Source organism: Aulonocara stuartgranti, assembly GCF_965226115.1.
Source record: "Aulonocara stuartgranti genome assembly, chromosome: 11".
In the NCBI taxonomy this organism is placed as follows: Eukaryota; Metazoa; Chordata; class Actinopteri; order Cichliformes; family Cichlidae; genus Aulonocara; species Aulonocara stuartgranti.
In genome coordinates this window covers 37,682,958-37,707,382 of record NC_138947.1, presented here as the reverse complement: position 1 = coordinate 37,707,382, position 24,425 = coordinate 37,682,958, and the positions used below count along the sequence as shown (strand labels likewise).

General features: G+C 42.0%; 1 protein-coding gene across 2 annotated transcripts; it reads right to left on the bottom strand.

Annotated features, from left to right (window-relative positions):
* Positions 1-780: 780 nt before the first annotated feature.
* Positions 781-23,490, bottom strand: tcaim (T cell activation inhibitor, mitochondrial). Of its 2 annotated transcripts, none has more exons than XM_082551859.1 (10): positions 22,838-23,490; positions 10,743-10,875; positions 10,280-10,430; positions 9,942-10,197; positions 9,450-9,572; positions 9,212-9,309; positions 3,789-3,880; positions 3,474-3,706; positions 3,272-3,403; positions 781-1,394 (listed from the first exon to the last, which is right to left on the bottom strand). In XM_082551859.1, the coding sequence occupies exons 1-10, from the start codon at positions 22,900-22,902 to the stop codon at positions 1,169-1,171; spliced, it is 1,509 nt and encodes a 502-aa protein (XP_082407985.1). In that variant the 5' UTR covers positions 22,903-23,490; the 3' UTR covers positions 781-1,168. The 2 variants fall into 2 exon arrangements, with proteins under 2 accessions (XP_082407985.1, XP_082407986.1); XM_082551860.1 differs by having other exon boundaries at positions 10,763-10,875; positions 22,838-23,489.
* Positions 23,491-24,425: the final 935 nt, after the last annotated feature.

Genomic DNA, 24,425 nt, shown 5'->3' with positions numbered 1-24,425 from the left:
GTTAACTAATGTTTTTTGTCAAATATGAGTCAGAATTAAAATTCCACTGTGAAATCTTTTTGTTTGAATAAAGGTCAATTTCAATTAGAACGATGAGAGTACGGCGACTCCAGTCATCGTCTTTATAGCTTCACACGTCTGAAACACCCAACAGTCCCCCAACAGCTCCATCCACTGAAGAAGCCGCCCAGTTCCACTTAGTCCTCTGTCTGCACCACACAGCACAGAAGGTTTGACTGGTCCCAGTTTATCTCATTATAGTGAATCAGGGTTATCCATCCATTCTCCTCCACCTATCAGGGTTGCAGGTGGACTGGAGCCTATCACAGCCCTGCTCAGGCTGTCAATCTGACCTGGGCTAACACAGAGACTCAACCAATCACACTCACATTCAGACCTGTGGGCAGTTTGGAGTCACCGAATAAGCTAACCCTAACTGAATCAAAAGACAAAAGTTTGCACACCCCATGATTCAAGCCTGTAGAGCCACCTTCATCAGCAAGTCATTGCAACACCTTAGCTCTTGTCTTGGGATCATCGTCCTGCTGAGTGAGCTAATACCAGATGCCCAGGTCCATCACTGTGCTGACAGGGTGTCCAACTGCAGGCCTCGAGGGCCGGTGTCCTGCAGGTTTGTGTGTCCTGTGTGACCAGATGCAATTTCACAAACCTACATTTGGTTGTTTTTGTTGTCGTTTGGTTTTTTAAACAGAGAAGAGCTTTTTCTTTCACACTTGCTGATGATTGACGCGTTGGATCAGCAGCACATTAAAAGCAGGGTGGATATACAGAGGTTTTTATTGGACTCCTGTGAAACGTTTTCCACACTGACTTCACATTTCTACAAAGTGAAAAATCACTTTTCATACTCATTGCAATAAATACTTACAACTTTGACAATTCTGTGCTTTAAGCCACGTCTACACTACAAGTCACACGTTTGTCACACATCACTTTGAAGTGTAGCCCGGTCGCATGTGAACATTGCAGGCTGTACAGGTATCCTTCACTTGTGCTCTTAAAGTTCTCTGAACATTTCCTTGACAAAGCATTAGCAGAAAAACGTCTGTGTGATGTCCTGGTAAATGTGCTTATTTTCTGCTCAACAGTATCAATGTCTAAAAGTAGTTGTCACACATGGACCGACAAAAACGTGTAAATCTGGAGGTCAGCTCTTCCAGTCCCAGGGGACACACAGGTCTCCATCTTGCATGACAGAGTAGAAGTGAGAAACACAGATCTGGAGGCCTTGCATGTGGGGGGAGCGCTGCTCCAACAGTCTTTCACAGCATTGAATCATCTGGGCAGGGCTGACACTGGGCTCCTTAGACAAGCTCCTCAGAGACAGAGTCTCAAGACACAGCTTCACCACGGCCTCCTCCTCTGCCTGCAGTCTGCACACAAACAGGCAGGTGACAAAGTCAACATACAGACAAACAGGATTCTTAATAAGCACCAGATATCAAAACTCTCAGGCTGCGTTCACTCTGCAGGTCTTGATGCTCAATTCAGATTTTTTGATCAAATCCGATTTTTTTGTCTGCTCGTTCACACTACAAATAAAATGCGACAGCAAACGCGCTCTAGTGTGAACGCTCAAAGCGGCGCATGCACAAAAGAAGACGTCACACACAACACGCTCTGTTTAGACCCAGAGCAACAGGATGTGTGACTGATGGCCCTTAATGTAAAGACTTTACGTTTCCCAATTTTTGCTTTAAGTTACTCTGTTATTTACATAATGATGTAAATAACCTAATAATGATCCTTGTTGCTGTTTTAGAGGAGCGCTGCTTCAAAGGATAGTTTCTGTCAGAATCTGCAGATTATACAGGACAAAGAAAATGTTCACGTTTCTCCAACGTTGTCTTCCCAACAGTTTCACTGGATGGCCAGGAAGCGTTCACGTCGTCTTCTCCGGCGCTGATATTTGGCGTCTGTCTTGTGTCAGTGACGTAAAAGACGGATTTAATGCGACCTGACCATCAAACAGCAGTCGCTTTCTGAAACATCAGATATGTATCGCATTCAGCACCACATACGAAAGTGACCCAGATCAGATTTGAAAATATCAGATTTGTGCCGTTCACACTGTCACCATGATCAGATAGATGGTCGCAGAGGGTCAAAAAAGTCGGATTTGATGCGCTTTCGCCTGCAGTGTGAACGCAGCCTAAGTATCTTTTGTCCTCATGATGTTGTATTCGTTTGTATTAGTGTTACCATGATTAAGTTCCTATAATGATCTCTGAGAGCTGCTTCAGCAGTTACCTGTGACCGATCACTGCCGTCACATATTCATTCTCTGGTGTCCTGGATTGTTGATTACCTGACAGGAAGACGACAATATGTACGTCTCCCACAGTGTGTGTCTGACAAGGTGATCAGCAACACAGGGGCACCACAGGGGACTGTCCTCTCCCCCTTCCTCTTCACCCTCTACACCACAGACTTCAGCCACTGCACAGAGACCTCCATCTTCAGAGGTTTCCTGATGACTCTGCGTACTGGCTAGTCAAACGAGCACGCTCAGTGAGAGACTGAGATTACCCATGATGCACCACTGAACGACACAGGAAGTCATTCCTGCCCGTGGCCGTCTCCCCGTACAACTCCTCCATCCAACACACTGTGAACACTGCAATAGTTACACCCTTTTTACACACACTCTTTCTACTCTAATATTCTTGACATTTATTACTTGGTGACTTGTATATATTGTGCTATCCTCTGATCTCAACATATTGTGTTGATAAACAGTCTAGTTGGTTTTTGTTAATGTTACTTTACTGGAGCAACTGTATCCCGTCGGGATTAATAAAGTATTCTGATTCTGATTGATTGAGCAAGTTGACAAGAAGATCTCAAATTCTAACAGTAAACACAGCGACTGAATAGACTAAAAATAAAAACTAGTAATTTCAATCAACACCGTCTAGTTAAACTTGGGCAGTTGTAGGTGTGGTGGTCACATTGTATAAAGCAGTCATGGATGTAGGCGTGTGGGGGGTTCTATCACAGAGGCAGTGCTGGGTACGTGCTGCCCCATAAATCGGCCTTCATGGAGTTCCAGCTGTAAATCGTATTACTGCTGGCAGGAGCAAAATCATTTATGATTGTTGCTTGACAAAGTTTTTGAAATTGTTTCTGCAAACATGCTAGCATCTTGTAAGAGAGGAAAAATACTAAATATGATATAAACTATAAAAAGACCCCTCCCGCCCCCCCAAAGAAAGACAGCATGCAAACAGACAGACTACGTCACACTCACTGGTTTTTGCGTTGGATGCGCCGTCGGGCTTCAGGGGCCTGGTTCTGAAGGAAGACCTGTAGTGTAGGAAGATCACATTTGATGGGAATAACGAAGTGTCCCATCTCATGAAGACTGGGGTTGGAGCGGTCACTGGAAGAGACACAAACATTAAGTAAACTGCACGTGCTTGTGATGGTCAGTGGTTAAAAGGGTTTCGTACTTTTCCAGCAACATGGTGAGGCCCTGCAGACTCCTGGGGTGCAGACGAAGGTGGTGGGACATGAGACGTTTGTGGAAGGTGTTTAGGGAACTGTAGTGCTCAGCTATGGGCTGAACTGGTCCCAGTCTGTCCATGTGCACCACTTGGGTTCCACCCAGGAGGAGGCTGATCCTCTCCTTCAGCCAGTGTGTCTGCTGCTGCAGGCTGTGATAACCAGGCAGCTGCTCAAAAAGCTGGAGGCACACAGCAGGGGTCAGAAAACGAAAGGCAGCACAGAGACTATACATGCCAGCAGGACAGCGACAGCTGCATTACTTTTGTCCACTGATGATGAACATCCATGGTTCCCAGCATGACGTGTCCAGAAGCATTCATCCCTGACTGGTCGGCAAACACAACCGTATGTCCTGGTAAGAAGACGAGTGCGTGAAAACTGTTCTACACATCTACACGCAGTGGCAATGCTCCCAAAATGATGAGATACCCACTCTTTCCACAGAAACAGGTCTCTAGGATATGATCACTGTCTGAAAACACATCAGAGGTCGATATGAAAACCTCACGCTGATGGAGGACGTGACTTTGTTTGGTGAAAACAGTGTTTGATTGAAATAATCGTGCTAAAACAAGAGTTTACATGTTCTTTAATACCGTAAATCATCTCTAATAACCAGAAATATTAATCAGAGTCTTACTGATATGCTGAATGAGTAATGATGGAGGATGTTTCGACCCTGGCAGATCAGGATGTGAAAGATAAGAAACGTGTCTCCAGCCCGTCGTTATGGTTGTATTTGCTCAACACAGAATCATAATATAAATGTGATTGTGGTCAAAGTTAATCATGCTTAACAGCTTAGAAACTGATCAGAAGATAATCGGTTATAAGTTCGACCATTACAACTAATAAGAAAATATAATCTATGACATGATTCTGATAAAAAGGACCTCACTGAGACTCCGTACAGAGCGGCCTGTTCGGGCAAAGATGGCCTTGGCGGCTGTGTGTGTGTGTGTGTGTGTGTGTGTGTGTGTGTGTGTGTGTGTGTGTGTGTGTGTGTGAGGATGGAGTGACACACTAAGAAGCCACTAACCTCAGAGAATCTCTGACTTTACCATGTATCATTTTAAAACAAGTTATATAGTGATTAACAAACCACAAGCCAGTTTTGGAGGCCGTGGACTGGAGGGCCAGGTCCTCTGCCTGCCACCCAATCAAGTAAGCACCAAACCCCTACGGCCCTCCTGTGGATGGTGAGCCCACAGGAGGAGGGAACCATGTCGCTATTCCTAGATGTGCCCAGCCAAGAAACCCCTGAATTGTTCCCCTTCAGGTTGGGGAACTTGTTCCCGAGTTAGGGATGAGTGGAACACAAGACTGACAGACAGTTCCAACCGTCGGTCACAAGCTCTAAAAGAACGAGGCTGATATAAGACATAAGCGTCAGAAACGAGTCTCCTTTGAAGAGTGGCTGGGCTGTGCCTTCCAGACAGAGGGAGGAGCTCACTCATTGGAGAGGCTGCGTTCACACTGCAGGCGAAAGCGCATCAAATCCGACTTTTTTGACCCTCTGCGACCATCTATCTGATCATGGTGACAGTGTGAACGGCACAAATCTGATATTTTCAAATCTGATCTGGGTCACTTTCATATGTGGTCCTGAATCTGATACATATCTGACGTTTCAGAAAGCGACTGCTGTTTGATGGTCAGGTCGCATTAAATCCGTCTTTTACGTCACCGACACAAGACAGACGCCAAATATCAGCGCCGGAGAAGACGACGTGAATGCTTCCTGGCCATCCAGTGAAACTGTTGGGAAGACAACGTTGGAGAAACGTGAACATTTTCTTTGTCCTGTATAATCTGCAGATTCTGACAGAAACTATCCTTTGAAGCAGCGCTCCTCTAAAACAGCAACAAGGATCATTATTAGGTTATTTACATCATTATGTAAATAACCTAATAACTTAAAGCAAAAATTGGGAAACGTAAAGTCCGAAGTCTTTACATTAAGGCCATCAGTCACACATACTGTTGTTCTGGGTCTAAACTGAGCGTGTTGTGTGTGACGTCTTCTTTTGTGCATGCGCCGCTTTGAGCGTTCACACTAGAGCGCGTTTGCTGTCGCATTTTATTTGTAGTGTGAACGAGCAGACAAAAAAAATCTGATTTGATCAAAAAATCTGAATTGAGCATCAAGACCTGCAGAGTGAACGCAGCCTGAGAATCCTGTTCCTGCAGATGGAGCCTGTCGAGGTGGTTCAGCCCCCTGAGATACCTCCTAGGTGAGGTGGTCAAACAGCGTTATAGAAAGAAGAAGTGAGGAAAAGTGTTCTAATGTAGTGAGTCAAAACGAGGTCATGTTGGAAGCAAAACTAAATGTCATGACTCTGTGTGTTCAATTTATTTCGCTCATGTGAATGATCTCCAGTCCAAAGTTCATGTGAGTGAGGTAACGATAAACACTGCTGAAGTAAAGCAGCATTAACTGAATGAAGCATGAAGTATAACGTGTTCGATTTAATGTGTGATGGAATCAATGATAAATAAGGTTAAAGTAAAATGGTTCTAATATAGAGCTTTGCTATTTTATTTGGAAACCTAAAGCACTTGATACAACTTCTGTCAGTCACCCATTCACACAGAAAGAAAACACATTCATGCATCCATCACATTCATACTGTGATGGATGCATCAGAGAGCAACTTGGGATCAACAGCCAGGTATCGAACCACCAACCTTCGGGCCTGCCCTAGCTTAGGAGCTACAACGTAGAATAGAAGAAAATGTAAGGAAGTCCTTTTAAAGTTTCCATTTTGTTTTAAACCACGGTGAAGTATGGTGACGGGGGGGGGGGGGGGGGGGGGGGGGCTGACGATCAGCTGATTCAATGTCACAACGGGGGAGGCCAGACGCCATCTCAGACGCTGTGACGCCCAGGAAGAGCAGGAAGAAAACTGAGAACAAAGTGAGATGCTGCTTTCCTGGTAGACGATTATTATCAACGTGACACAGAGTCCACTCAGGCCTCGATGTGCCCGTTTTCTCCGCCTTAGCTCACAGTAGGTAAATTAGATAATTCACGTATTTGACTCTGTTCATCTGGATGTTTTCAGTGGGAGAAACGTTTCATTCGTAAAACCTGTAAAAACCAGTAAAAACCTGCATATTATTATAATATCACTCAAAGGGTTCTTATAGGTCACTACTCTTAGAAATGAACAGATCCTTGGGGCTAGTTTTCAGAGCCGCTACATTTAACCCAGTCAGTTACCAAGTGCACAGATTTCGAGGAGAGCTGCTTACAGAAGGCTGAATTCAAAATCAATGTGGTGGAAGGTTAGTCCAACTCTGCCCCCTTATGTTCTTGTACACATGCCTGAATGTCAGGGCATGCTCCTAATGAGATGTCCTGTGGATCTCCTCCTAGATGTGGACCAGGACATCACTGAGTTCCTGCACGTGTTTCGTACTCTCACCACTGAGGCCGAGACCTGTTGTGCACCAGGAGGAACCCAGAAGCACTGCACCAGCGTAGGGTCTAACAATGGGTCCAAGGATTTCATCTTCATACCGAATGACAGTCAGGCTGCTGTTGTACAGCCTGTAGGGGTCTAACAGTGGGGTACATCACAATAGCTAGAATCACCTGAACCTGATAGAGACCATAGAGAATATGGAAACACTGCGGTGCTTTTTCTACCTGTGGTTAAGGGATCTCAAGATTTTGAGGGTATTTCCACGGCACTACATACATGTACGGAGAGTTACACAGTTGTTGTCCTTTTGCCTCTGTACACAACCAAATTATAAATCAAATCAAAATATCACGTAAGTGTAGACTTTCAGCTTCAATTTAAAGGCTTGGTTTATGTAAAGGTTTAATATTAATGGTTAATATAAATATTTTGTAATTACAGCAATTTTTATCTATGGTCGCCCACTTTCAAAGCTTCAAAAGTAAATGGACACTGCACTTCCTGTTTATACCTCATCTCTGTCTGACCAACCTAGCCAAATTATAAGAGCCAATCACAGCAGAGGATCCCTCCAGCAGGTAAGCTGTCACTCATGAAGGGTCTGATCAACTCTGTACAATGATGTGTGGCAGCTAGCTTAAACGCTTTAACAATGGGCATGGCTGTTAAAGCCACAGGAAATCTCATGATGCTTCTAAAACATGTACTGTTGCTAGCCGCCCACATGGAAAAGATCTATAAATCTTATAAAGTTTGTATCTGTCTTGTGTGAAACTTGTATGAAAAGCATACAAGAGTGAAAACAGATATAAGAAAAATTATATAATGAAACTTGTATGTTTTGGATACTAAAACAATATATGAAAGTGATGAGAAAGTGGCCACTTTCATGAGTAAATCATAGAAGCCTGATATGATTTACTCATGAAGTAGGCCACATCTGATGCAAGTCTTTTAGAAGTTTTTTTCTATTTCTTTTCCATATGGGTAGGGTTGCCTTTTCAGATAAAAACCGACTCAGTGACTCACAAAGTTCTTGCTCTCCCCTCACACGTCTACGGTGGTATGCAAAAGTTTGGGCACCCCTGATAATTTTCATGATTTTTCTTCAATAATCATTGGCTGTTTGGATCAGCAATTTCATGTAAATATATCATATAGCAGACGAACACAATGACATTTAAGAAGTGAAACGAAGTTTATAGCATTTACAGAAAGTGTGCAATATTACTGAAACTAAATTAGGCAGGTGCATAAATTTGGTCATGAAGCTCATCGAGAGGGCCGAGGGTTTGCAAAGCAAAGCGTGGCTACCTACAGCAATCTAAGAGCCCTCGATGGGCTGTTAGCAGACGCTCATAAATGTTACGCCTGATCATTGTATGTGTGTCTGTGTATTTAAAGAAGATGATGCTTAGAGATTTAATTTACAGTGATATGATCCTCGATCACAGTGTGTTACCTCTATAAATGAAATCGACTGTACATTTGAAATCACTACAGAGAAAAAAAGAAAAAGGAGAAAAATACACAGCATTAACAGAAACAATGGTACCAAGCCATCAGTACTCAGCCTAAACACACTGTTGTATTTGGGTTTTTTGCACTACATAAGAACATTTTAAATCGGTTGTCTTTTGTAGACTTTGCTGTTTTGTTGCTGTATTTTTTGCACATCAGAAAACTTAAAACTAATTTAGCTATCAAGGTTATTTTTTGTACTGTTTAAATCTTTGAAAAAATAAAATAAAATAAGCCTCTTAATCTATTTCCTCCATGGTATTTAAAATGGTGTTAAGTATTGTCTTTGTCATCTGTATCAGATTCTATCATCATAGCACCCTGTGAGCCCTGAGGCATCTGAAAGAAGAAAACAGAGTAAATCATGCTTTATCCAAGTACTGAAACAAACCTTATCATACTTATGCAAGTTTGTCCAATTACTTTTGAGCTTCAGGAGGTGCTACAGATAACGATGGCTGGTATTCCTACAACAATGAATGCAGTACTTTTATTAAACCCTTGAAGTGAAGCTGAAAGTCTCCATTTCAGTCACATTTTGACGGCTTAATTAAAAATCGACTGTGTTGGAGTGAAGGACTGTATCACACATAACAGGCACGTGACAGGACTGACGGTGGTAAAAGCCATGAACCTTTTTACCTGATGGACAGACAACAGTTCAGAGATCTGTGCTACTGTGTGTATTACTAATGAACGCAGCTTGCTTGTAACCTCTCAGTGAGATTATTTACCTTGCAGGTTGATCAGAGCCTCGGGGTTCTGGTGAGACAGGCGGCTCAGACTTTGAAGCTGACAGTACCTGTGGGAGACTCCCCAGCTGCGCTGCCATCTGCACCACACAGCTGATCTCATCATTCAGTAACAGTAACATGTACACAGTTTCTTACAGTTCAGTGCACAGAATAAAGACCTCTGTGCCCTCAGGAACAGCAGACAGGGCAACCTCTGAAACAGTAAAGACGGCTGTACCTGATATCGGTCAGATTAAATCTGCGACACAGCTCCCTCTTCAGTCTCTTCAGTTCTTCTCTCCGAGGAAGACTCGCATTGTGTTTCTTTGAGGCTTCAGGTTCGTTGTTTCTCAACCACACACTGGCAAAAAAGATCGTGTACAAGTCATTAAATATAATTGCTGTAGTTATGAAAATCTGTCATCACCATCTTTGCAAAACATATTTGTGTTGTTATATATGTCACATTACTCTGACGTCTCCCTCTCTAGAACTGTGTGAACTATAAATAAAGTACTTTCACATTATTACATTTAAATATAAGTGACCATGTATGCACACATTAGCTTTAGCATGCCCTATTGCTATTTACTGAATAGAAATAAAATCCACAGCAAACACAGCAGTGTGTCTCCGTGACTGATCACAAACAGCAGTGTTTGAGTTTAGAAGGTTTCAACACTTTCCTACAGTTGAGATGAGACAACCACAACCAGAGAGCCGAGCCTACCTGAGCGTAGGCTCGGCTCTCTGGGCCTGCTGCAGCTCCTGCTCGGGGTCTTTGAAGCCAGTGAAGGTGTAATAGCTTTTATCCCATTTGATGGTTCTGTAGAAAGGCTCCCCCGTCTCAGTGGGACTTTTACTTGCTGCTTTACTCGCCGTTAGTCCCTTCATGTGCTCCACAGGCAGGCTGCAGCTCGTCAAAACATCCATCACTGTGCTCAAAACATCATTTGTGTGCAAAGTAAAACTTACGGAGCGGAAGCCTGAGAAGCAAACAGGAGCAATTTTATGTTAAAACCCCCAAAAAACCTGACTGGTACTTTGAGCATTTTAAAAGAAATGCACCTGAGCTGATGAGTTCTGGCTGCACCTTACTGCTGTACTTTGTGTTCCTTATATAAAAGGTGAGCTTCATGGGTTGAACTGAACGTGAGCCGGGCTTCTGCAAGTTTTCCAGATAGCCATTCAGCCTCTTTAGCGAGTTTTCATTCACCTCCTGTAACACAGAGGTACCAGAACTTACATCATGGCAGCTCATCCCAACAAACGTCTGACAGTGTTGTATGTGCACAGATTATTATCATTAAATATTATTTTATATCACATCATATTACTTTATATTGTATACGGATCCCAGAGCACATAGATGATAAGTATTCTGTACACTATGGATTGCCTCTTCTTTGTTGTGCCTATAAGGCGTCACACACATGTAAACCTGGCAGTAAGTTTTCGAACTGTTACTTTACGATCACATGTTTCCAATAACACATATTTGGATTTATGTCATGACAGATATGAGACCTACCCGTTCTTTGGGATATTTACCGAAGAAGTCTGGGTGGACTGCAAAATAAAAGGGCCTGAGAGCATTTACAGCCTCTGCCCCTGACAGAGCTCTCTGTTGCACAGCATGTGTGGCAAAATGCTTCCACTGCAGCCTGCAGAGAAAAGGACAGACATTACAGAAAAGAGACTATTTTACATCATTGAACCCTGCTCTCCAAAGCTGACATAGGCATAACTGCAGCTGCCTGCAACAATGGGCTTTTTGTTCAAACTGAGTATATACTGTCGTCCACTTTCACTGTGCACACAAGAAAAAACTTTTCTGCTATTGTTATTATCTGCCATGGCTGATTTCTTTTTCAAAGTGTCCAGAGTCAGGAGAGACTGAGAAATCCACAGCGTGACACGGCAGAGGTTTTCCACCCATAATGACACCCCAGGACAAATTCAGCAGTGTGTGAAGAAGAGGAGGAGGAAGAGGAACCAGCATCAGCTGGGAGATGAAGAATAGGACGAGAACAGACTGGGACTGGTGGGAACGTTTAAAACTATTTCTAGATACCTCTGCAAATACAGGAAACGAGTATCTCCAACACAAACTTTAACAGCTGCATACAGAGAGTCACACAAAGACTCACTGATGTTTATCCTGCAGGACAGGATGTGATAGGGGAGGACGGAAAAATAAAGGGAACCACAACTTTGATAATACTTTTGTTTTATCCAGAATATATTTAGTTAAGAATTGTTTTAATCAGAATAGAATAGAATAGAATAGAATAATCCTTTAATTGTCTCACAAGGGGAAATTTGGTTGTAACAGCAGCAATAAAAACACACATACAAACAAACAGGACACCGAACAGAAACATTTTCTTACATATTTACATCATGGACAATAGTTACCAAAAACAGAGTACTTTATTATTGAATTAAATAAAAGTAAATATGAGTTGGTGGTGATTTGGATTAGGTGGCGAGGGAGGACACTGGACAGACCTGACACGCCCAAACGTACAGTGAGGGTGTGCTGGGAACGTTTAGCAGAGCCCCCGGTCTGCGAGATCTTCAACGGCACTCCGAGGGAGACTGGGGGCATTTGTCCGAGTGGACCATGTTCAGTATCTCCATTGCCGAAGCTGCTGCACTGAGCTGCGGATGCAAGGTGGTTGGTGCCTGTCGTGGTGGTAATCCCCGAACCAAATGGTGGACACCAAAGGTGAAGGGAGCCACCAGGCTGAAGAAGGAGTCCTATCTGGCCTGGTTAGCCTGTGGGACTCCCGAGGCAGCTGACAGGTACCGACAGGCCCAGTGGAATGCGGCCAAGTGTGAAGCGGTGGGAATGAGAATCAGCACCTCCAAATCTGAGGCCATGGTCCTCAGCCAGAAAATGGTGGAGTGCCCACTCCTGGTCAGGAACAAGTTCCTGCCTCGAGTGCAGGAGTTAAAGTATCTCAGGGTCTTGTTCACGAGTGACGGAAGAAGGGAGTGGGCGATCAACAGACGGATTGGTGCGGCTGCAGTGCACTGTACCAGTCTGTTGTGGTGAAGAGAGAGCTGAGTGTAAAAGCGAAGCTCTCAATTTACCGGTCGATCTACGTCCCTACCCCCACCTATGGCCACGAGCTGTGGGTAGTGACCGAAAGAACGAGATCGCGGATACAAGCGGCAGAAATGAGCTTCCTCCGAAGGGTGGCTGGCCTCTCCCTTAGAGATAGGGTGAGAAGTTCAGCCATCTGGGAGGGGCTCAGAGTAGAGCAGCTGCTGCTCCACATCGAAAGGAGCCAGCTGAGGTGGTTCGGGCATCTGACAAGGATGCCTCCTGGGCGCCTCCTGGGTGAGGTGTTCCAGGCATGTCCCACCGGGAGGAGGCCCCGGGGCAGACCCAGGACACGCTGGAGAGATTATATCTCTCGGCTGGCCTGGGAACGCCTTGGAGGAGGTGGCTGGGGAGAGGGAGGTCTGGGCTTCTCTGCTTGGGCTGCTGCCCCCGCGACCCGGCCTCGGATAAGCGGAAGAAAATGGATGGATGGATACAGATAAGAGGCAAACCCATGTTGTAGTGTGAATCAGTTGATAAAATAGTGAAAGTTACAGCATTGATGTAAACATCTATGTTTGTTGGGAGCAGTTCTGATTGTACAGCCTGACAGCTGCAGGGAGGAAGGACCTGCAGAAACGCTCCTTCATGCATCGAGGATGCAGCAGTCTGTCACTGAAGCAGCTCTGCAGTTCAGCAGCATTTACATGCATGGGCTGGGAGACTCTGTCCATCAGAGATGTTATTTTGGCCAGAGTCCTTCTGTCTCCCACCACCTGCACTGGGTCCAGGTGCATCCCAGAACAGAGCTGGCCTTCCTGATGTGGTTATCCAACCTCTTCCTCTCAGTTGCCGATAAACTGCTGCTCCAACATACCACACTGTAAAAAAAAAAAAAATGACGGATGCCTCCACAGAGTCATAGATGGTCTTTAAAAGCGCTCCCTGTACTCCAAATGACCTCAGCCGCCTCAGCAGGCAGCGTCTGCTCTGACCCTTCCTGTAAAGAGCATCAGTGTTGTGGCTCCAGTCCAGTTTATTATTCAGGTGAACACCCAGGTACCTATGAGAGTCCACTATCTCAATGTCCACTCCCTGGATGTTCACCGGTGTCAGTGTGGTGGGCCTGCGTCTCCGGAAATCCACCACCAACTCCTTGGTTTTCACGGCGTTGATCAGCAGGTGGTTCTGCTGACACCAGAGTCCACTGTCTGTACTCTGAGTCAAATCAAAGTGGGATTGTGTCAGTTTCAGTAAAAAACTATGCAGTCCCTTTAAATAAAAAGTCCAAAGACCTGTGAAAAGCTGTCCATTCATAAAGTTCAACTGTGTTTTATAAGGACGTCATGTGTCTCTATCATCTCTCTCCTGTTAGATCCTCTTCACAAAACACCAGCCTGTTCAATGCTCTGATATCTTTAACATCTTAAGAAAATTATATTGCACAATTTTCCCAGCGTAACAGCCAATAGGTGGTCCACAACCCTTTTGAGGACAAATGTGGGACTGCTGACCATTAAACAGCTTCAAGGACACTTAAATAGTCCAGATGTTTTTCTTTCCAGGCTCCTTAGACCACAAACCTACACAAGGATCGCGTCTTTTTAGTTTATTTTTAGCTGTCACTCTGGGATACTGCCCTTAAATATAACTAACTAAAGTTTTCAGACAGTTTTAGTGGTCACAGTATATTAATATTTGTCTGTGAGACGGTCACACAGGTACTAAAGTAACATGACATAGAAATAAATACCTTGAATTTGAACTAAAATGTAATATTTGAGACACCTAAGTTAAAATCCACCAGTGTAAAACTTACTTACTGTTTGGCTAGCTGCACTGAGGCGGGAAAATCACCCTGTTAGCTGCAATATTTGAATGAGGACTGTGTGGAAAAGAGCCTTTTCGAATCACGGGACCAACAATCTGGAGTCCAACACTACAACTTTTCCTTGACAGACCAGCTGCACCGAGGCACGCAATCAGCCAGCAAAGTACAGTGGGAAAAAAAGTATTTAGTCAGCCACCGATTGTGCAAGTTCCCCCACCTAACATGATGACAGAGGTCAGTAATTTGCACCAGAGGTACACTTCAACTGTGAGAGACAGAATGTGAAAAAAAAAATCCATGAATCCACATGGTAGGATTTGTAAAGAATTTATTTGTAAATCAGGGTGGAAAATAAGTATTTGGTCAATAACAAAAATACAACTCAATACTTTGTAACATAACCTTTGTTGGCAATAACAGAGGTCAAACGTTTACTATAGGTCTTTACCAGGTTTGCACACACAGTAGCTGGTATTTTGGCCCATTCCTCCATGCAGATCTTCTCGAGAGCAGTGATGTTTTGGGGCTGTCGCCGAGCAACACGGACTTTCAACTCCCGCCACAGATTTTCTATGGGGTTGAGGTCTGGAGACTGGCTAGGCCACTCCAGGACTTTCAAATGCTTCTTACGGAGCCACTCCTTTGTTGCCCGGGCGGTGTGTTTTGGATCATTGTCATGTTGGAAGACCCAGCCTCGTTTCATCTTCAAAGTTCTCACTGATGGAAGGAGGTTTTGGCTCAAAATCTCACGATACATGGCCCCATTCATTCTGTCCTTAACACGGATCAGTCGTCCTGTCCCCTTGGCAGAAAAACAGCCCCATAGCATGATGTTTCCACCCCCATGCTTCACAGTAGGTATGGTGTTCTTGGGATGCAACTCAGTATTCTTCTTCCTCCAAACACGACGAGTTGAGTTTATACCAAAAAGTTCTACTTTGGTTTCATCTGACCACATGACATTCTCCCAATCCTCTGCTGTATCATCCATGTGCTCTCTGGCAAACTTCAGACGGGCCTGGACATGCACTGGCTTCAGCAGCGGAACACGTCTGGCACTGCGGGATTTGATTCCCTGCCGTTGTAGTGTGTTACTGATGGTGACCTTTGTTACTTTGGTCCCAGCTCTCTGCAGGTCATTCACCAGGTCCCCCCGTGTGGTTCTGGGATCTTTGCTCACCGTTCTCATGATCATTTTGACCCCACGGGATGAGATCTTGCGTGGAGCCCCAGATCGAGGGAGATTATCAGTGGTCTTGTATGTCTTCCATTTTCTGATGATTGCTCCCACAGTTGATTTTTTCACACCAAGCTGCTTGCCTATTGTAGATTCACTCTTCCCAGTCTGGTGCAGGTCTACAATACTTTTCCTGGTGTCCTTCGAAAGCTCTTTGGTCTTGGCCATGGCGGAGTTTGGAGTCTGACTGTTTGAGGCTGTGGACAGGTGTGTTTTATACAGATGATGAGTTCAAACAGGTGCCATTCATACAGGTAACGAGTGGGGGACAGAAAAGCTTCTTACAGAAGACGTTACAGGTCTGTGAGAGCCAGAGATTTTCCTTGTTTGAGGTGACCAAATACTTATTTTCCACCCTGATTTACAAATAAATTCTTTACAAATCCTACCATGTGGATTCATGGATTTTTGTTTTTCACATTCTGTCTCTCACAGTTGAAGTGTACCTCTGGTGCAAATTACTGACCTCTGTCATCATGTTAGGTGGGGGAACTTGCACAATCGGTGGCTGACTAAATACTTTTTTGCCCCACTGTAAATGTTCACAAAATGTGTTCAGCACTATTCTAATTTACAACCTAACAGCTTACTACACATCACACCACAAACATAACTGTGATTCAAAACATGATCAAAAATCCTGACATCTATCAGCATGTCAGCAAGAGGGAACCCCCCCCCCCCCACCTCCACATTACAGTCTTCTTCATTTACATTTGAGCTTCACATTTCCTCACTTCTAAAATGAGGGAATCCAGTAAGTGAGATGACATGAGGTCTCCAAAAGGTGTGGCATCTCTCTGAAGTTTCCATGCTTCTCCATCAGTTTCTGAGTCCAGCTCGTCGGTCCGGTGAACCAGCTGTCATCTGACACAAACAGGCTCTCCTCCACGCGCTCACTTATAAAGTAAGTCAGTTAAACATTCGGGCTAACAGGTGAATTCTCCTGTGTTAATAATATTTATATTTAATCAACTGTATTCTAAGCACCAGCTGTCTGTTACAATTTTTGTTTTTTTAGAGTTTACTAAAATAAAAATAAAATCACATTAACATCTGTGTGGGGTTTTTGTTCAGTAAGCAGATGTTGGTGTTTCAGTCATGTTACGTTTAACTTTAAAGGCTTGTTAGAAACTATGAAACACACGATGCAGACTTCTGGACATTAGAAGAAAACTAATGCTGCTCATCAATAAGACTAAAGGCAGGAAGTTGTCCTTTATAACTACACATGTTAATAGCACCTCCAGATTTATATGATAGTTTATGATATAGCACGTGTATTTTAGTAATAGTCTATTTATTTCAGTGTAGTGGTGTACAGTTCTTTCTTGTTTGTCCTTGGAAAGTCCGCACGAGTCCAGATTTCCGAGGACACGCACATACTCCTAAACTAGAAGTTATCCAAGTTTACTTCAGTTAACCGAGTCAGACAGTTGTAATGAAAACATAAACACGGTGACAGCTGTTTAATTTATCAGCAGCTTATCCAGTAACCATGGTAACCACGGACACTGCGCATCATCACCTCATGTCTCTTTGAAGCTAAACGACAGACATTTATCAGCCGTGCGGTTAGTTTTCCAGCACTGCTGAAAAACTGTGAAACAAACTGAAACGTGCTGATGATGAAAATAATGCGTCTGCCTATAAAGTCTTTGTTTCCCTGCTCGCCATCAGTAACAAAGTCATAGACACAACTTTACATTTCTCATGTTGGCTAAAAACAATCGTACATTTATGGTCTTGAAACAGGACACAGGCACTGTAACTGCCGACTGAGCCCATGTTTGATGTTTTTATATCCAACCTTTACTCTCAAACCTTTAAACAGCAGCGAGTCTCAGCTGAGAGAATAAGTGTTTATATGATGGGGGAACATGTTTTATGAGCAGCAGCCGGCTGTACTGAAATCACTGAATGAAGAGCAAACAGTGCGCCGCATTGTCACGGGAACATGAGTGTATTAATCTGGTGATTTATTACATGTGTTAGTGTTATTATACTTCATTCTAATCTGCTGCTGGGTCTTTTACACTGATGGAAGTACAGATAACACAGCATGAACAGCTGTTCAGCCAATCACATTCATTCCACTTTGACCTGCGACAAAATGAAGTCTTGCTCTTTTTATAGCAGTGTTGCATTTGACTGGTATATTTATATGTCTTGTTGAAGCCCTGCTTCACATGATAGCTCTCTGCCACAGCAAACTAAGGGTAAGAGAGTAATGTCTTTAACAAAGGACAGACCCACCCAGAGTCACACAAAATCACAAAAGACAGAGATCCAACAGTAATGGCATGGAGTCGGACAGCAGTACCTGAGCAGACAGACAGATCGATGAGGCACTGACAGCAAAAGAGTTCTAAGTGATATTAAAAGAAAACAAAACAAATGAACTGTCAGAATTCCAGCTGACTATCCCCCAGTAATGTTACTGGGGGATAGTCAGCTGGGGAATGCTGGGGGCGCTACTCGACCTGTAGAGACCAGAGATGACCATGTGACCATCATTCTGCTTGTTTCGCCCTGGTGTGTGTGTCTGTGTCCAGATTGTGTAGCAGTCACCATCACTGCTCACACCCCCCATCCAGCTTCTCTATGTGACACATCAGTACAATATTCTCACCTTTATATAAATAAAAAAATTTATTTTGAGTGCGCTGTTTGTCAACAATGCGTTCTTACAGGGTATGGAACGCCAGGACTGCCATAATGAATTAATTAAATACACCATTAAATAATTAATTAAATGTGTCAATAATTAATTAAAATTGGAATTAATTAATTAAATAAATAGTTATGACACATGTAATTAATTAATTACTGACACATTTAATTAATTATTTATGTATTTCACATTTTAATTAATTATTGACACATTTAATTAATGATTTATGTATTTCACATTTTAATTAATTATTGACACATTTAATTAATGATTTATGTATTTCACATTTTAATTAATTATTGACACATTTAATTAATGATTTATGTATTTCACATTTTAATTAATTATTGACACATTTAATTAATGATTTATGTATTTCACATTTTAATTAATTATTGACACATTTAATTAATGATTTATGTATTTCACATTTTAATTAATTATTGACACATTTAATTAATTATTTATGTATTTCACATTTTAATTAATTATTGACATATTTAATTAATTATTTATGTATTTCACATTTTAATTAATTATTGACACATTTCATTAATTGACACATTTAATTAATTATTTAATGATATATTTATTTATTTCATTTTGGCAGTCCTGGCGCCTGGCTCTCATCATGAAATAATTTTATCTGTCAGCCTCACCCATCAAACTCAGGGGGCGGGGTTAACGCTGATCGAGTCAAAACCATTGCTTTGGCCTGGTGGCCATTGTTTCTAGCACACAACAACCGGCATGTGGAAGCTAACAGAACTGAGCTTTGAAAAACCCTGTTTGTGTGTCACCAAATACCGTTTTAATATTTTTTTAGCCGAGAATGTAGTGGTTTAATCTTCATGTGTCTGGTCGGTTTGTCAAGATACAGCCTCTTTGCAAAAGTGTTTCGATGATTTCGGAGATGTCTGCCCAGTCTCACGGCAAAGCGTGGGATAGACCCGCTCGCCTCGCAAGCAATCCCACCGACAAAGCGCAGGCCCCGGTACACAGCTGTAGTAACCCCCGCTGACTTCTTTTACTGAGGTTATATTTATCTGTGTTTTATTTCCTGATGTTCTTATGTGTCCTACGTGTTTCAGTCGCCAATTCTGAATTATAACTAACATTAAAAACATGTTTAAGGAGGCGAGAGAGCAAATAAATCTGTTTAACATCTGATCTTTGGGTTTTTGTTCAGTAATCAGTGTGACCTGTGTATAAACACATAAAAGAGATAACGTTGGTGTTTCCGTCATGTAGTAACTGCTGGCTTTAACTGTACAAAGGTTGTTCGACACTATGAAATACATACAGACTTCATGATGTTCGGCTAATATTTTTATTGTGAATATTAATCATGCTGACCTCGCTCTGTACACCACGCAGCGAGGTCAGCATGTCCACGATATCCTCAGCTCCATGAGTTAACACAAAGTTTCCCAGCTGACTATCTAACTGCCAACTATTCCAGAGACGTGAAAATATACAGCATAAAGAAAAGTGTAAGAGACTCAGCAGCAGATTAGAATAACAGTTATACATTTAATAAATCACCAAATGAATCCAAGAAACGAGCAAACCTGTTCCGACAATTTGAATTTGTATTCCCTCAGCTGCAGACTCGCTGCTGTTTAAATGTTTGAAAAGGAAGATTAGATATAAACAAACGTCAAACATAGACTCAGTCTGCCTTCACATTTGATATGAGGCCAGCACGTATAGTGGCCTCAGCAGGCTATTACTGAAATACACGTGCTATATCATAAACTATGATATAAACAGGGAGGTCCTATTAACATGTTTAGTTTTAAAGGACACCTTCCTGCCTTTAGTCTCCTTCATGAGCAGTATTAGTTTTCTTCTAACATCCAGAAGTCTGCACGATGTGTTTCATAGTTTGTAACAAGCCTTTGACAGGTAAACATAACATGACCGAAAAAGCAAATAAAAAGAAAAAAAAGAGAGAGAGAGAGAGAGAGAGAGAGAGAGAGAGAGAGAGAGAGAGAGAGAGAGAGAGAGAGAGAGAGAGAGAGAGAGAGAGAGTGTTGACATAAGAAGAGAAAATGCTCTCAATTATGGAGACAGGCAAATGGTTCATTTATGTTTGATGTGTGTTTATTCCTCCCTAAATATCGTCGGTGAAGTTCGCCATGCATGTCAGATTTTCCTGCACATTTTTATACCTCTGCCAACAGAGAGAGAAAAAATCACATTCTAACAGACAGCTGGTGCTTAGAATACAGTTGAATAACTATTAAAAAACAGATGATATTTAGATGATAGTTCAGTCTAACACATGTGCCAGTGAACCATTAAACGTCTGTGAAACTATGCAGTTATGAAACGTAACTTTAACCTCAGCCAAACCGATTTGCTCAGTTGTAAATAAAACAGCGAAGTAAACGTGACCCGACAGACAGAACCTGAGTGAATGAAGTCCAGCGTTTAACCACTGAGAGCTAAAACTCAGCTGAGGTTTGAAAGCTGTGTGCCGGTGATTGGACATCAGCCGCTGATAAAGCTGTTCGCCTATAAAGTGCTCTGTAAGGAAACAAGCTCCAGCAGCTCTGCGCTCGGGGAAAACACTATATTTACTTATCTTGTGCAGAAAAATGCGCTGACATTGCGTTATATCGAGCACCGGCTGCCCGGTTAAACTGTGACTATCACCAGGTAACTAGGCGTGTTTCTTGAATTAGCAGCAGGTGTTAAACAGCTGACAGATGAGGAGGAGGATGCATGCAGGTAAACTGAGGGTCTGTTGAGCTGATCGCTGGTTTCGTGAGAAAAATGTCAGCTCGTTCTTTATGTTACAGAAGCACAGAGACACAAGACCAGGCGGAAAGAGACGATCGTTCGGTGAAAATGAGAATCTGCGAATGCAACATGTGGAACACGGAGAGTGGAATATGTAAACAAACCGGTTAACGTAACCCCCTCGGTGCACTCTGCATGCTAACTGTTAGCAGAGCTAGTGAAATCTCTGAAAACATCTGAGCACTTTTGCAAACATGTTCTATGTTGACAACCTGACCAGACATACGTCGCGACATTCGCGGCTAAAACACTGTTAAAAGTGTAGCTGGTGACAGAAAAACTACACCACCACCATTGCTGCCTGTGATTTGATCTGCATTCTGGGATAACTGGCTGCCCCAAGTCTACACAAGCAATCGATTTTCTAGGATCGACCTGTTTTGACTTACTTTGCACGGCAACCAATCAAATGTTAGAGAAGCTGCATGGGCAGCGTTAACCCCGCCCCCTGAGTTTGATGGGTGAGGCTGACAGATAAAATTATTTCATGACGAGAGCCAGGCGTCAGGACTGCCAAAATGAAATAAATAAATATATCATTAAATAATTAATTAAATGTGTCAATAATTAATGAAATGTGTCAATAATTAATTAAAATGTGAAATACATAAATAATTAATTAAATGTGTCAATAATTAATTAAATGTGTCAATAATTAATTAAAATGTGAAATACATAAATAATTAATTAAATGTGTCAATAATTAATTAAATGTGTCAATAATTAATTAAAATGTGAAATACATAAATAATTAATTAAATGTGTCAATAATTAATTAAGTGTCAATAATTAATTAAAATGTGAAATACATAAATAATTAATTAAATGTGTCAATAATTAATTAATTAAATGTGTCAATAATTAATTAAAATGTGAAATACATAAATAATTAATTAAATGTGTCAATAATTAATTAATTAAATGTGTCAATAATTAATTAAAATGTGAAATACATAAATAATTAATTAAATGTGTCAATAATTAATTAATTACATGTGTCATAACTATTTATTTAATTAATTAATTCCAATTTTAATTAATTATTGCCACATTTAATTAATTATTTAATGGTGTATTTAATTAATTCATTATGGCAGTCCTGGCGTTCCATAACAGGGTATGTCATGTGTAATAAGAGAATGACACAGGGGGAAGTACTGAACACGTGCATGGAAGGTAGAGACAGCAGCTGAACTCTATCAGTGACCAGAAAGCAGCTCCGCAACTTGCAAATTAACATCAGCTGGTTTAGTCCCAACTGGGAACTTTTAGCTGGCTTTTGAGACGACTCCGCTAATATAATGATAATAAAAAATAATAATGAAAGCACTTTGAATTATCTGACATTGTAGAGTCTTTAACTGCCCTTAAACCTGTTGAATTCACTGACTGTGAAAAACGTTTGCTGTGCTATCCAGGACTGCAGGATAAAACTATCATACAAAGCAGAAACACCACTGTCATGTTTGGGCTAACGAGGCAAAGTGGAACTTTTCTGTGGCCAAAATGAGACCTTTGACCTACAGCTGTTAAACAAGATGTAAAATAATCACAAAGGTTTGGAAAAATAACGTTGATTTACATATTTCATAGATTTATGAAATATTTAAACGGAAGTGAACGGGATGATCATGTGACTTTGCAAGTTAATAATTTCAAGATAAAATTTTAGAACCTACTTTTAATGTCAAAATGCATTAAATGTAAGTTATTACAGATGTGTCGATCCCAACAAAGGAAAATGAAACCCAAAAAGCCTTTAGCAGCCTGATGTCTGGAGTGCAGGTTACGAGACGATCGTAAACTGCGACCCGTACTGTACCGCAGGAACACATCAAAGGAAAGACTCTGTCACATTTTCTGTCCACTGCTGATAAAGCAAAAATCAAACTCGGTCATTTTGATACTTTTCTTAATATGCCTTCAAAATGCACATATTAGACTTTTTAAAATCAGTTTTAAAACTGTCATTATACTCCAGCCCGCACGTAATCTAGTGATCGTACGTGTTGGGACAGTTTTACCTGATGGTGCATCGCAGAAGGGGGATTGCAGACATTGCTGACGCAGCTGGTCCAGAGATCCGCATGTAATCACGGCCTTTTCAGTCGGTCCATCTGCATTTCCTTTATCAAAGCACTTCCATAGTTTGTTACACTGGATCTGGCAGCAGCCTGGTACAGCTCAGCAGGGACTAAATCAGAGTAACTTCAGTTCGTCAGAAGAAAATCAACAGAAACAGATACCTAACGTTTCTACGGTGTTAGCTAACTCTAATTTGTATTTACTCCTTTGAATCCCATGCTATCATGTTTTTCTACCAATATTAACAAACATTTGAAAACAGAACAACCACAGATTATAATGTCTCTGTAGTTTCCTTTGGGATTTCTAATCAATGACGGCAACAAAACATGGTTCCAGTTTGCTAGCCAGGCTAGCACATAAAGTTAGCATTGCTATGAGCTGCTGCTACGCCGCAAACAAAATCCTATAAACGACTTACAGTATGTTGTCAGTAACAATTTAACAACCAACCAAAGTGACCTGTAACATCCCTGCCGTTAAGGTAGGACCGTTTTAGTTAGCGGCTGTGGGTGTTCTTCTTCTGCGATTCCTAGTACCAGCCAGCCGCACCATTGCGCCACCAGGCGGACTGGAGCGTCAGGTTAGGTTGAAGCTTGACATCCAGAGTTTTCTTCTTCTGGCTCCACGTGTTTGGAAAGGAAAACCATCCAAGCAATCTTTGAATGGTGAATGTTTTGTTCGTGTATTTTTGCATTATGGGTTAATATAAAAGTGACTGTATTATTACTTGAATAATTTCTGTGAGATTAAAGATTGATGAATAAATACTAACAAGGTCCAGAGTAATTAGGTGAGTGAGCACGATTTTACTGTTAGGTATATAGTTTTTTATTTTATTTTCTCCAGTCTTTGAAGATGAAATATTTGTGGTGGCCTACCACACCAGCTGTCAGATATCTATAATACAATCTTGAGATCCTTTCCTAGGGGATTCAACTCTCACTCAAATCTTGATCCAAGTGACCTCATTAATTAACAGGATGGCAGACGGGATCGCTCTCTTGCTACGAGTGTCGTCCACTCAATCGCACACACATTCAAACAGCACTTCATGCCTATGCACTTACTATGATTGTCATTTACTGGTTTGTTTCGTATTATTGTCCTGCTGCATAACCTGAATGCACTTAAGCTTCAGAGCATGAAATGCTAGCTGGACATTCTCCTGTAGAGAACAGAATCCATGGTTTCATGTATTACAGCAAGTCTTCCAGGTCCCGAAGCAGCAAAGTAGCCCTAGAGCACCACACTACCACCGACAAATCTTGCAACAAGTTCAGCTTTGTGTCATGGATCCACAGAATATCTTCCCAAACGTGCCCTTTTTGGCTGGCACTGGTTTTCACCTTGAACTCTCCAATGGATGCCACTTGTACCCAGTCTCTTTCTTAGGTTTACCCCTGTTCCAAGTTCTCTCCATTGGTGCATAATGGCTCACAGCATGGTTCACTGGAGTAAAATGGCTTTAGAACCTTTTTCATACTCATAGATGTCAGTGACTTTGTTTCTCATCTCTTCTTGAGT